Raw genomic sequence first — 15324 nt, forward strand, 5'->3', positions numbered from 1 at the left:
AAAGCAAGGAAGCTCAAATGGGTCGGAGATCATTCATTGCTTCTCAGTCTTAGCCAGATGATTTAACCACTTTTGGAGAAATTGAGACTGACACTTTAACTGGTATCTAGATGGCATGTTGAAGAATACATATGCTGTCAAGGCAGAATTCAATGGCACATTCATATCTAACATAGTGGAGATTGCTAAAAAATTCTGATTACAGGCCAATTCTCAGACAAGTCTTAAAGCAGTTTGTGGGAAAGAGCTTTATTGCACAGATTTCCACAATATTCGACATCTTGTCAAGATCATGCCTTTTCTGCTTATTTTACCAGGTTATTGTGAATGTGGCTTTTGAGTACGGAACAGAATAAAATCAAAAGTGCAAAACTTAATGCCTCAACCTTGGAGGATACAGTCATAATCAGCACAAAAGGCCCATCATTTGTGCGGTTTCCTGAGCCTTGTGTCAAATGCTGGCTCACTTCAATCAAGAATAATAGACCAAATTACACTGGCTGGCCCACTGACATTCTGATGATCAGTGACACAGATTAAGAGCCTGAGTAAAATACTCTGTTCTTAATGACCAAGACATACATAAAAGCACAAGGGAAGGATGGATTGCATAGGAGAAGGAAAAGAATTAGGTAGACATACATAGAAGTTAGAAAGACAAGAGACTGAAAGAATAATATTTTACACATTTGATTATTTGGCACCTACAATAAGCTATTGGCTCCTAATTTGTTTCTTTTAGGAGCCACTGTCTCCTTGGGATGAATTTTTGTCTGGATTGCCGTGTTTAAAAGAAGAAAAAAAAAAATACTCAGACAACTTTTAGCATTATCCTAAGGTTTCAGAAAAGTATATTTATTAACTGACTTACCTCCCACTCAGTGATAACACACTTTAGTCTTTCTATTTCCAAATCTTTTTTTTCAAGTTCATATTTAAGTTGCTCTGCTCGTACATCCTGTTTTGAAAGGTTTTAGAAAACAAATTAGAAAAAAGGTGCAAAATAAAAATCAAACAAACAAAATATATAATTTCCCCATATCATTCATCTAGCCATTTTCTGTGCTATGAACAACATATAGCATATCTTCAAAAACATTCAATAGCAGGAGGGTTCCTAAGTAAGTAGGTTGAACATTTAAAACAATGTAGCAAACCAACTCCAATGAGTTTAACCGTCAAAGATAAGGAAGTGAACTGTGTAATAAAACACAAAGTCTTTACACCTCATCCTATTTCCTATTTTAAAGGATGATCTTCAGCACTGATAAACTGCAGACTGATTCAGCATCTGCATCTTCATTCTATATATAACACTGTTGTGTATTATTGGTTTAAAATTCAGCAAATTTCCAACATCATATACTTCCACATAGACAGTAAAGATGTCTGAAATTAGAAAACAGGTTTAAATTTTAAAGAATAATACTATATTGTTCAGCCGTAAGAAGTGATCTAAATATTAATCAAGATTGGTAGCACTCCTTTAAAATGCATTTTATTTAATGGTCAAACAAATATTTAGTACAATTTCAGCAAACTGGCCCAAACCTTCTTTACTCTGATTATTCCAAGGCCAAATCCAGGGCAGTTGTATTTTTCCCATTAAAGGAACCATACCAAATTCTGAAACTTCTGTAAAAGAGAAAAATAAACTCTGGCCACCACAGCCTAGTGACACGTGTGTGTCAGTCCTGTTGGGAAGAGTTACAGAGTGCAGATTTACATATTGTATTATAATTACATTGCCGTTGAGAAAATTGACAATTTGTTTAGTTCCATGTTGAAAAACAGTCAATCACTGAATACTCTAGTCCAGAGGATCCTACGTTCATTACTGGAGGATAACTGTGGCTATGGGTTTTGACTCCAACAACTAGTGCTTTTATTTCACAATCAGTGTGCATCATGCTTGGTTTTTACATCTCATTATTTAGTGTGCTATTCTTTTTTATAAGCTTATTCTAAGAAATTCTGAAATAATTTGTGTTTTGCCAAAATTTTAAATGCATACTTTTCCGGTGCAATTTACTTTTAATTCATCAGTTTGAATACAGTTTGTTCCCTTACTTGCACCAAATGACAACACCACTGAATGCTAAAAGGGAATGATTATTTCAGTGCCATACTCACCTATCTGCTCATTTGCAAGAAAGGCTTCTTAATGAATATACATGTGAAAAAGGCAGAACACTCATCATCCCCCTTAGCCTTCAATATTATTTGCACCTGTGTCTGCACTATTACTTGCTAGTCATCAGCATTTTGACACAACTATGTGAGCAAATGTGACAAAAACAGGTAAATTAAAGAAAAATGGCAAAAGAAACAAACTATTAAACCTAAGGCAAATATGAATATTTATAAACATCTTAGAAATGTACCTAAAGTGGATAATTAAACAATGAAATCATTTAAAAGTAAGAATGACACAGTGATTGTGAAACTGGCTGTAATAAGAGCCTTCAGCCACAGGTGTCCCCAAAACTTCAAAACCACTGTCAAATGAGACTTTTGTTTTAAAAGTAGTGCTGATATCTATAATACATGCCATTGCTACTACTCAAAATATATATATTTAACCTATTACAATCCACTGTTAATGACTTGCGAACAAGTCAAATGGGATTAGAACATTAGAATATTTTTTATTACAAACAGCCAACAAAGCATACCAATTATCTCAACTAATTTCTCCAATATAACATCAAGTCAGGTTTTAAAATGTCCCTGAAGCCCTGTTGTATACTACACTACTTGGTAATTTATTCCACGTCTATGATTCTTTGTGAAGAAAAAGTTTAATATTTCTGCAAAATTTATCTTATATATAAACGTCTACGCATGGAAGTGTGTGTGTGTCTGTCTGTCTGGCCAGGAAGTGCAAGGCTACAGCATGAAGGTCAAAGAAAGCGACTCTGTCGCCAAAGTGAAACAGCCGAGAAAAGAGAGAAATTCGCTTAGCTGCTGATCGACAATGGAGGCGAGCATGTCAGCAAAATGAAACCGAAAAAAAAGAGAGAACCTCACTTTGCTGCTAATGCACAAACTATGCGATTGATTGATTGATTGATTTTGAAGTGCCAGAATACATGGTTTCTAGGAGCTTGGGCTTTTTACAGCACAGACTTACACAGATAACACTTAATAAGTTTCCAGCTGTGTCCTTGAAATTCTAGTTGAACTCATTTTAATGTAACAGCCTGGATCAACTGTGCTCGCCCTTTACTATCTATTTGCTTAAACTGAAAAGGATCAGCGGCTTTAATTTTTTACTGTAACTTTCCCCATACCCTGTAGTCCTGGAATCAGCCTAGTTTCTCCTCTCTAGAATTTTTCTAGTACTGTTGAATTACCCATTATAATGAGAATTCAGCATATGTTTTACAAGCATGTGTATGTAAAATACAAGCAAGTCTCCTACCACTATTTATAGGGTGGACTGTCAGAATACCAGCACTTTATGTCTTCATTATTCATCTATAAAGTACCACAGCACAAAATAACATCTAGAGGGCCGAGTGAATAGCCAATATCAAGTAAACATATTTATGGACTGAAATTTCAGACTTTACTATGGAATTAACACCAAACAAAGAAGTACAGGAGAAAAATGAAACAGTACAACAAACATGAAAACAACAACTGTGAACATTAAGAGTAGTTGTCTTGTTGTCCAAATATCCTGTGTGATCACTTCTTGCAGCCACCACTGCTTGACACATCTGGCACACAGAACTAATAAACTGATTTTGTAGTTATGGGAGAATATTTTATTTCTGCAGAAGGTCTTCATGATGTTACTGGTGAGTTTAAATAGAGGGTGAAATCTCTGAATGATGTGATCCAAGTCATACCAAAGGTACTCTATGGGGTTAATAGCTGGAGAGAAGGCAGAAAAAGGCAGTGTATGCACACAAGCTTTACTCATCAGGTTGGCTGGGACCAGAGCATTCTGTGTGGACTGCCACTGTCCTGTTGCAAGATCAAAATATAAGTAGTCAGCCACTGACAGGTTGCCTTTCTTTATTAGCTGCAAGGAGGGTGACCCTTAAATGTCAAGGCACTGATGTGGGCTATTTGCCAACAGCTTCTGCAGCACATAGCAGATATGAAACCATCTCTCTGACAAGGAACAGCTTAATTGTGTTTATCACTTAAGAGTGAACGACATATTGGACAGTCCTCTGTCCTGCCAGTGTGCAGAAACTTTGCTTACAGTCAGGAATCAGTGAAGCAGCTTAATCCTTACCTGTCATCACTGATATGTATGCCATTCATGCCCACAGTATGCTAACCGTCATGTGCTTTGCTTCTGGTAACATTCAGAACATTATGGAATGTAAAGAAAACTGATTACATTTCATATATGTCTTGATGTATCCCAAGCTTGAATAAGGTCTTCTTAAAAGTGAACTGATCAGGTATTAATCCACCTGAACCTTGCTGTTTAAAAGTACATCTAAAAAACACATATCTTTGGCAAATTGCAATGCCTCCCTACAAAAGATATATTGCTGGTAATTGAGCTATAATAAATTGACAGGTTGTTGTCATTTCCTTTTCCTTCAGTATAAATAAATAATGCAATTTTTCCTATTTTTTGATGACAGCACCAAAACACTGAAATGGAATTTGACTGTAATCATTAACTTTTCTCCTCAAGTAACATACAACAAACTTTGTCATTTCCACCCAATAAGTGCTGTTTTATTGACTTGTTCCACTAATTCAGCCTGTATACAGATCAAATTATATGCAGCATGTTGCTCTACTTACAAGGATAACAAGCTGCTTTTTAATAACAATGTAAAAAATGTGTGCGAAGGCCAAAATTTATCAAACTATTGCTGTGAGAAACATACACTCCCTCCCAAATAATTTTGTCAATTGTGTGTTTTCTGGCAATATCTACTGTATTTGTGTCTATACCTTTGACTCAAGTGTTAAAATAGTAAAAACTTATAGTCGAAGTGATCTGTAAGTTGTATTTCTCACGCACCGGTTCCTGGTCACTGGATGTCAAAGTATCCATTACACCTGTGCTGCTCTGCTCCCGCCTCTTCTCTTTTAATAATATTTTGTTCACATCATCTTCTAGTCTGTTGAAAAAGCGGTCATTTTTTGAAGGCGTATTACCAGATTTCAAATCCTGTTAAAATTCAAAAGGAAGTTAAATGATGATTATGACAGCTGTAGTTTGCATTTTCTACAGTTAAATTATTATTCAGATAACATCTAAGAATGTCTTGGAAGAGAGATTACTCAAAAAAGGTCAAAAGACACATGCAAACCTGGGAGTGAGTGAAGAATTAACAATGATCGACTGATGACACAGTCATAAATAATTAAATAAATGACAGTGTAACTGTATGTACATTTATTTTGCTACTTTCATCTTACCAAAAAAAAGTATTCTAAAATTTAAAGCACAACTATCAATCATTATTTAAGAATTCAGCCATTTACAACAGCATTCAAGCCCATCTATCAATGTGTGAGAACATTCAATATAAATGGATGTTTCTTTAAAAAGACAAAGACTGTCCCAGCAACTGTGACTGTAACCTAATTTCTATTAAATTACCTTTAGAAATTGTGAATTGAGATGTTTACTTATGTATTTGTGGAACACTGCCTAAGGAATTGCAAAAGTCTATCTGTACTGAAAATTCAAACAAAGTTATATGCACAAAAGGTAGCTATCTAAAATACAACTGGCTTTTGAAGTGAGCTATGTGGTCTAATTTTTTGGCTACAACCTGCTCTCTTCCTATAATTCTGAACAAATTCACCACTTTATTATATTTAACTTGCTCTGATGGGACTCTTTTTTTATTTCGAGCAAGTCACATGCATCATGCGGGTGCTACATTGATATATCAGATGTCAGGTTGCCATCAAATATTTTTTAATTTGATGTGTACTTTCTGATATTGTTATCTTTGAATAGTACACCCTTTTGCAAAATGTTAAAATGTGCACACTATGACGTGCAAAAATAAGACAAAAACTAACCACAATAAAAAAAAACAATTAAATATTCTATGCAATAGCAGCAGATTAACAGTTACCACAATAGATTTCCTATAAGAGTATCTTTTCCAGAAGAACAAAAAAGTTGGTGGTCACATGCCTGGTTTGTGAAAAGGCTTTCAGGTTTTTCTGAGAGCAAAACAAACTGAGTAGACCTGTGCTTTGTTCCTTTAGTAAATAATATAAAAAATACAATGCCTTGCAAAAGTTTTCAAATGTTTCTGGTAGGGAAGCATACTTGACAAAATTTAGTACTTAACAGCTAACCCACTCATTTAATAAATGTTTCACTTTTAAAAAGTGACACCCTGCTTAATAACACCAAAAATACAAGAATAGTTTATTATGTGTGTATGAATGTTTAAACATTGAGAAAACAACATCAGAACTATCTCTTTACATTACTGAAAATCACTTTATTCATTTTGGAAAGGGAGCTTATCAATTGTGTTCAGAAGTCAGTTTCTTATGCAGTCTGTTAATTGTCAGGCCAGCATCTGAGAACACCCACTCTGACAGAATTCAAAAAAATCCACCACTGTATAGGGTGAGCTGCAGAGTACTGTAGTACATTGCACATAAAAATGACCTATCCTCCACTACATCACTCACAACAAAGTTCCACCAAACTACCTCTGTAAGCAACATCAGCATTAGGAGCTTCATGAAATATGTTTCTATGGCCAAGTAACTGCACTCAAGCCTAAGATCACTATGTGCAATGCCAGGCATCAACTGAAGTGGTGTAAATCATGTCACCATTGGGGTCTAGGGAGTAGTAGGAATGAGTTTGCTAAAGAGAGAGATAAATCACATTTTACTATCTGTCAATCTGAACTGTATCTTCTGGACTATGCAATGCCTACTGTAAAGTTTGGTGCAGGAGGGATAGTGATATGGGGCTGGAGACAGTTATAGCTGCAAAGAGTTGGGGTGCAGAAACTCAATATTATGTCCATGGTTTTGGAATGGGATGTCCAACAAGCTCATATAGGCTGCGATGGTCAGGTGTCCACAAACACTTGATCATATAGTGTACATTTTAAATCCACCACTGACATCACGTTGCATTGTATTGTATGAGAGAAATATGCCTTAAAAACCTAAGTCATGAAATTAGTGTTCAAATTAGATATCAACGTTTATGGCATTAAAAATTATAATTCATTTTATTTATATAGCATTATCTGAACATCTGCAACCATTTTGAATTTGCAGTGTAGCTTAAATATCACCTTTATGTACTATATCTATGTAATTGTGTCTCACCATAAAGCGTATGTCAGCCCTTGCAATTCTTAGTGTAAATTATGTGAACAATAAAATGATTAACATTTCTAGTTACAACTGATACCTACACTTCGTGTAAAACTTTATTTTTAAATTCACAAACACGTGTCAAAAAGAAAGAATTTAAGAGCAAAATTATTTGTTTTGTGAGCACAAAGTAAAAAACTGAAATATGTTCAGTGTTTAAGTATTCTGATTTATTTACTCAGTTAGCGCTAAGTTTTCACATGTTAAAAAAATTAATCTAAAGAAAATACCATTGTCTTACCATTGGCCTCTGTCTGTGCACCACTGAAGTCACTGCCACATTTTGTCAATAGTAACTCCAGTCTGTTTAGCAATTACTGTTCATGCAAATTAATCTGAAGGAAAGGTATGAAAATAAAAAAGAAAAAAAAAACATTCTAAGGAAGTCAGAGTTGAACTGATAAAATGCATAGATCTGGAAACGCTAAATTAACTATGTAAGAGTGTTTAGACTGTTGGCTTAATAAGAAATGTATGCAGCATCACTATTTCTCAAATATAATCTTAAATTTTGTCTAAGATTTGCCAGAATTAAAAAAAGAGAATCAGCTAGTTGTTGGGCAAAGTACTTGTGGTCAATTAGAGACCACAAGTGCTCAAAGCTCAAGAAACAAGTTTATAATAAAGTAAGGTTGGGGGGCACAAAGGCCTGAGGACTGAACACTTTGTTAAATGTGAAGGAAAGTTTGGGAGCAAACAGCTCCAAGAAACACTGCAAGGAAACTTGTTTCAATTTACATACAAAACAAAAGTATGAATAAGACTCTTTGAACAAAAAATGATCCTAAGCGGAATATTAAAACTAATTTGAAACAGAAATATTATTATGTAAAGCATGACTACTGATGCAAGCAGAATACTTTCGCTTTCTCTTTACAAAACCAGCTGACAAAATGGCAAAAAATTTTGCCTTACAAATTTTTCTTCTTGAGTGCATCATATCCACCTTATGCCCAGTGGCAGATTAGGTATTGCCATTTTTTGGAGAGGTGTGAGTGAACATGTATACAGCCTTAAGCTTTCTTAGTCACAGGTAAACAGAGCTACAAAAAAATCCAGCACGGTTTTCTCCATTTGACGTTTCAATAATAATTTGAAAAAAGAAAGACCCCCTTGAACCAGGAATATCTGGAGCATAAGGCATTATTTGCATCAAAATATGGATGTGAAAGCACTTTATTTTAAAAGGCACCTAAAAATACTTTTGCAAAGCACTGTATATTTTATATACAAGAAATCGCAAGAACTAGTAAAAACACAAACTCACAAAAACAGTTGTTAAAACAATTAACTTTATTCCCCCCAAATGTATCTTCTTCTTAGCTGAATACTGTGCTCTCCTCATACCCGAGAATTTCCTCTAGTTTCCCAAAATCCTCACATTAGTAAGTAAGTAAATAAATAAAAAAAAAACCTCTTAAATAATTTCAAAATTAAATTTTACAATTGCTGATATATCTCTGTATGTGTATTCAAACATGGATTAACATTCTGCTGAAATCCAAAGAAAATATGGGAAAAAGAAATCCTAACAAAAATAAATAAATGAATTAATAGTTTAGGCATAGTGATTAGCACCGTTTGCTGCTTCAGAGACCTGACTAGACTTCTGATTATCCTTATGGAGTTTTCAGTTTGTTCCTGCAAGTACTAAAAATGTCCATGTTACACTGATCTAAATAGCACAATGTGTATTTGTGCATTTTCCCTAAGACCAAGCAGCATCTTATCCATAGTATCTCTGATATCATGCGACCCTGTAATGGAATAATTAGGTTTGGAAAATGAACAGATGGATGGAAGCTGAAACTTACCTCTTGTTTTTTATTAAAGTGCTCTGCAAATTAAAAATAACTTATATTAATAATACAACTTCTTAGATTTTCCACTGAATATATTCATAAAATGCTTAACCTTACCTACACTTCCTTCTGTTTGAAAATCTTTTAAAGAAACTGTCAATGGTTTGTCTTTACCCTGGTTGTTTCGTCTTTTATCTTTCTTTCCTCCACTTTTGGCCTTTGGTGATGTGTCTTCAGTATTTTCATATTCCTGGAAAAAACAATGTAGTTTTTATTTCATATCAAAGTTTGCATAAGTGAGAACAGGGAGAACTTGAAAGGTTTCATCTGTACCTGAAGGAATTTTTCCTCTTTAATAAAACTATCAGACACGTAATACTGCACTGCAAAATTCTGGGTTACACATTCTACAAATCAGTAACACAATGTTTGTTTGGTATTCTTATTTACCTGATTTATATTGTTCAATTAGAATCAGTAATCAGAGCATGCATTACAGAAAGAGTTCTTACACAGTTATTCTGAATATGTTTAATCCATGCACACAATAACCTTTTATTACATTTATGTTATCTAATCTTCAGCATTTAAATTGTAAGGGGCTCTGTAGTACTGCTAAACCATGGTAACTACTGATTACTCAATCACAGTAAACTCTGATACAGAACACACCCAGCCCTTACTGCAGGTCAAACCATGAACTAGATGGTGTTTACAGGTATTAGGATGAAGTTCAGATTTTCAATCATATCTACTTCTATTATACCATCTGCATCAATAAGATTTTCTAAAGGACAACATCCAGGATTTCTCGAATGAATCCTTATATTATTTAACAATGCAGTAGGTATCAAGTCAACCTTAAGTAATCAGAGGTGTTATATGGTGCATTTTGCTTGCATTGTGGGCGATTGCCTTGTGTTATAGTCCAAGTGGATAAGTCATTATTATCGTAAAACATGACTTTGTTATACTGGCATTCCTTTAATAATGTATGTCTATTCCTCATATCCTTGATTTATCCCTTATATGCTTTGTCTACCTTAGTTAGGATTAGAAGAATGGGTTATCTGTCATGTATGTCTATTCCTTATATCCTTTGTCTATCTATTCCTTACATGCTTTGTCTACCTTATTTAGAATTAGAGGAATGGGGGAATGTATCATACTACTAGCATTATGAAAAAGGAAGTGCCATACAGAAGTAACTCTCACTATACTGAATAAGCAGGAGGAGCCAACATGCGTATACAGTAATCCCTCCTCGATCGCGGGGGTTGCGTTCCAGAACCCCCCGCGATAGACGAAAATCCAAGTAGAAACCATATGTTTGTGTAGTTATTTTTATATATTTTAAGCCCTTATAAACTCTCCCACACTGTTAACATTATTAGAGCCCTCTAGACATGAAATAACACCCTTTAGTCAAAAGTTTAAACTGTCCTCCATGACAAGACAGAGATGACAGTTCTTTCTCACAATTAAAAGAATGCAAATAGATCTTCTCTTCAGGAGCAGAGAATTTCAGAGGGAGAGAGAGAGAGAGAGAGAGCTCGCAAAGAAAAGCAAACAATCAAAAAATCAATACTTGTGCTTTTAAGTTTGCCGCGGCATTTTTAGAGGAGCGTTAGTATCTTCTAAGCAAACAGCCTCTGTGCAAACAGTCCCTCTGCTCACATCTCCTCCGTCAGGTGCAGAGAACGTCAGAGAGAGAGAGCGAGATTAAAGCAACAATCAAAAAATCAATACGTGTACTTTTAAATATGCCGAGCACCGCAATAAAGCGGCATTTTTTTAGAGGAGCGTCAGTATCTTTTAAGCAAACAGCACCTCTGCTCACAGCCCCTCCGTCAGGTGCAGAGAATGTCAGAGAGGGTGAGAGAGAGGCAGAGACAAGCAAACAATCAAGCTCCGCGCGGGATGCATATCTTATAGCATTGAGGAGTTTTAGTTAATATGTAATACATGCTCTGATTGGGTAGCTTCTAAGCCATCCGCCAATAGCGTCCCTTGTATGAAATCAACAGGGCAAACAAACTGAGGAAGCGTGTAGCATAAATTAAAAGACCCACTGTCTGCAGAAATCCGCGAACCAGCAAAAAATCTGTGATATATATTTAGATGTGCTTAAATTTAAAATCCGCGATAGAGTGAAACCGCGAAAGTCAAAGCGCGATATAGCGAGGGATTACTGTAGTATCATCTTGCAAAGCAGTAAGGTTTTACTTAGATCAAAAGTTGAAATAGAGTACCTTCTTGTGCTCTTCATATTCCAGTTTGCTTAACATCAGAGCCTTTTCAAGATCTGCTTCATACATTTCACTAGTTAACTGGGAATATAAAACACAAGTTGACCACAAATTCTTCAAATAAATCAAGTGTAAATATTACAATACAAAGATTACAAAATCTGAAAACAAGAGAAAAACGTAAGAGCAAGCAAGAAAATACAATATCACAATTCACTGATCCTGATAAACTGCAAGTTATTCCACCATTGCTGTTTTACCCTGACCACCAATACTATTCTTGCATGCTGCTAGAATGGAAAAAGGGGATTTATGCTGGGGGGAAATAAAATCTACATGTTGCTATCCTGTAAATGTCGTAGCTAGTGACGGGAACTAGTAAATCATTTGATAAAGAGGACTACATTGGAGAAAACACAGGTAGAGATCACAGATGTTGCAATCCATACTATTAACAACTTTAACTACAATATGGGTGAAAGATCTTGGTTCCCTTTCAATAATTTCATTTTAAAGCAGATCTGCTCTAAATTGTCTGGACTTTTTATATCATAAAAATACTACCTCACTGTAGAGGATACATTTCCATATCTGCTTCTGATTATTTAAAACTAAATAATCTTAGACTAGAGAAAACAGGGCTTACGAAAACAACACATACAAAAAAAGAAATAAAAATATATAAAATAAGTATCTAATTTGAAAAGGTCTTTTCTGGAGTTAAGCTTACTTCATATGATTATCACCCGATTCGTCCTTGAACTTGAAATATTTTATATAAGGATGTTACTCTTCTGCTAATTATACAGTATATTCTATGTTTTATAAGATTGTATGGATTTTTATTTTTCCTTCGTTACTTATTCATTATTATTCTTACCTAATCTTATTTGTTTCTTCTTTTCTTGTAGCTTTCTCTTTGACATTTTTTTAAACACTGCATTATTTATATGAAAACATGCTATATAAATGTTTTTATCAAAGTGACAGTGAAAATAAGTTATTTAGTTTTAAACATGTTTCAATTAGAAAATGTTTTTTGCTCACTCTCAAATAATACAACAGGTTGCTTAGAAAGTATAAAGAAAATGCTTAAATAAATTACATCTGTATTAGAGTATTTAGCTATTTCTAGTTTTTAACCCTAGTGAGCACTTTTATTCAAAAAACAAGCCCTTGTAGCATGCAGAGTACTTTTACATAACATCACCTTCTTATTTTTTACGGAAAACTGGGGACAGAATGTGAGTTGTGGTCCCAGCAGGAGGGAAATCCTATTATATACAAAGTCACACAGAACAAGTCAACTGCTTGTCAATTAACACTAGTTTTCTTCCACCTGATGCCAAAAATTCCCCATTATTACATATACAAAATTAAATTACAGTCATACAGTGAGTGGGAAAGGATTTAAGCCTAGGTGCTCAAAGCCATCAGGTGATTCCACCCTAAAACACAACTAAAATAAACTACTTCTGCTTTATTGGAAAATACTGCTAAAACATTTTTAATAAACAATCCTATATAGCTACTAACATTTTACTTTTTGACCACCAGCATAGCTCAAAACACATGTCATATAATAAACATCTGTTCAATGCCTGGGAGAATGTTAATTTAGGCATAACAAAAAATTAAGGTGACAGCAAATATATATCACAAATTGACTAAGATGTAGTACAGAAACTTATAAGCCAAAAATGTTTTTATGTTGATCTCCTCACCAAAGCTAGCAGTTCTGATTAAAGTTGCGAAGATAGCAAAATGACCTCAACTCACTCAATAAAAGCAGGCTGACCTATGTTTTTCTCCAACAAATTAATCCAAAAGATGCAACACTGTTTAGTACAATCCTGTAAGTGCAGGAAAACAGCTAAAACTTATAATAGCTACATAACTCTTAAATAAAATAAATAGGAATAAATAATTTGTACAACAAGCATATTTTTTAATATTACTATGCTAAACACCAAAAGAGAAATAAGCAAGCCTTTAAATACAGGAACCTTAATTATTCAATTAAATATTTACTTATAAACTTCACTTAAATAGCATATGTCAGTGAAAATCATTTTTAGTTTTTGCTAAACAATTTTAATACAGTGCATCCGGAAAGTATTCACAGCACATCACTTTTTCCACATTTTATTATGTTACAGCCTTATTCCAAATGGATTAAATTCATTTTTTTCCTCAGAATTCTACACACAACACCCCATAATGACAATGTGAAAAACGTTTACTTGAGGTTTTTGCAAATTTCTTAAAAATAAAAATACTGAGAAATCACATGACATAAGTATTCAAAGCCTTTGCTCAATACTTTGTCGATGCACCTTTGGCAGCAATTACAGTCTCAAGTATTTTTGAATATGATGCCACAAGCTTGGCACACCTATCCTTGGCCAGTTTCGCCCATTCCTCTTTGCAGCACCTCTCAAGCTCCATCAGGATGGATGGGAAGCGTCGGTGCACAGCCATTTTAAGATCTCTCCAGAGATGTTCAATTGGATTCAAGTCTGGGCTCTGGCTGGGCCACTCAAGGACATTCACAGAGTTGTCCTGAAGCCACTCCTTTGATATCTTGGCTGTGTGCTTAGGGTCGTTGTCCTACTGAAAGATGAACCGTCGCCCCAGTCTGAGGTCAAGAGTGCTCTGGAGCAGGTTTTCATCCAGGATGACTCTGTACATTGCTGCAGTCATCTTTCCCTTTATCCTGACTAGTCTCCCAGTTCCTGCCGCTGAAAAACATCCCCACAGCATGATGCTGCCACCACCATGCTTCACTGTAGGGATGGTATTGGCCCGGTGATGAGCAGTGCCTGGTTTCCTCCAAACGTGACGCCTGGTATTCACACCAAAGAGTTCAATCTTTGTCTCATCAGACCAGAGAATTCTGTTTCTCATGGTCTGAGAGTCCTTCAGGTGCCTTTTGGCAAACTCCAAGCGGGCTGCCATGTGCCTTTTATTAAGGAGTGGCTTCCATCTGGCCACGTTACCATACAGGCCTGATTGGTGGATTGCTGCAGAGATGGTTGTCCTTCTGGAAGGTTCTCCTCTCTCCACAGAGGAGCTCTGACAGGGTGACCATCGGGTTCCTGGTCACCTCCCTGACTAAGGCCCTTCTCCCCTGATCGCTCAGTTTAGATGGCTGGCCAGCCCTAGGAAGAGTCCTGGTGGTTTCGAACTTCTTCCACTTAGGTATGATGAAGGCCACTGTGCTCATTGGGATCTTCAAAGCAGCAGAAACTTTTCTGTAACCTTCCCCAGATTTGTGCCTCGAGACAATCCTGTCTCGGAGGTCTACAGACAATTCCTTTGACTTCATGCTTGGTTTCTGCTCTGACATGAACTGTCAACTGTGGGACCTTATATAGACAGGTGTGTGCCTTTCCAAATCATGTCCAATCACCTGAATTTACCACAGGTGGACTCCAATTAAGCTGCAGAAACATCTCAAGGATGATCAGGGGAAACAGGATGCACCTGAGCTCAATTTTGAGCTTCATGGCAAAGGCTGTGAATACTTACGTACATGTGCTTTCTCAATTTTTTTATTTTTAATAAATTTGCAAAAATCTCAAGTAAACTTTTTTTCATGTTGTCATTATGGGGTGTTGTGTGTAGAATTCTGAGGAAAAAAATGAATTTAATCCATTTTGGAATATGGCTGTAACATAAAATGTGGAAAAAGTGATGCGCTGTGAATACTTTCCAGATGCACTGTACATTTTGTACACTGTAGCTTTAACAAAGCTAGAAAGATACAATACCTGCTCATCTCTTTGCTTCCATTGTTGCCAGTTAGCACCTACTGTGTTCTTTTCTGTAGAATTATGATGAACTAGATCTGTAGCAATTGTCTGTAGGCTTGCGGAGGACTTTTGAGGAAGCTTTTTAAAAGCAAGATTCCTTAGCTG

General features: G+C 35.5%; 1 protein-coding gene across 1 annotated transcript in view; it reads right to left on the bottom strand.

Moving 5' to 3' along the window:
• The window catches only part of gkap1 (G kinase anchoring protein 1), a 36294-nt gene that overhangs the window by 11662 nt on the left and 9308 nt on the right, over positions 1-15324 (bottom strand). Inside the window, exons 3-8 of the mRNA XM_039750583.1 lie at positions 15178-15321; positions 11408-11485; positions 9273-9405; positions 9168-9190; positions 5003-5152; positions 872-958 (exon numbers count right to left, since the gene is read on the bottom strand). Of these exons, the coding sequence (XP_039606517.1) occupies positions 872-958; positions 5003-5152; positions 9168-9190; positions 9273-9405; positions 11408-11485; positions 15178-15321 (615 nt within the window). The remainder of the gene's footprint in view (positions 1-871; positions 959-5002; positions 5153-9167; positions 9191-9272; positions 9406-11407; positions 11486-15177; positions 15322-15324) is intronic.

Source organism: Polypterus senegalus, chromosome 4 (assembly GCF_016835505.1).
Source record: "Polypterus senegalus isolate Bchr_013 chromosome 4, ASM1683550v1, whole genome shotgun sequence".
NCBI lineage: Eukaryota > Metazoa > Chordata > Cladistia > Polypteriformes > Polypteridae > Polypterus > Polypterus senegalus.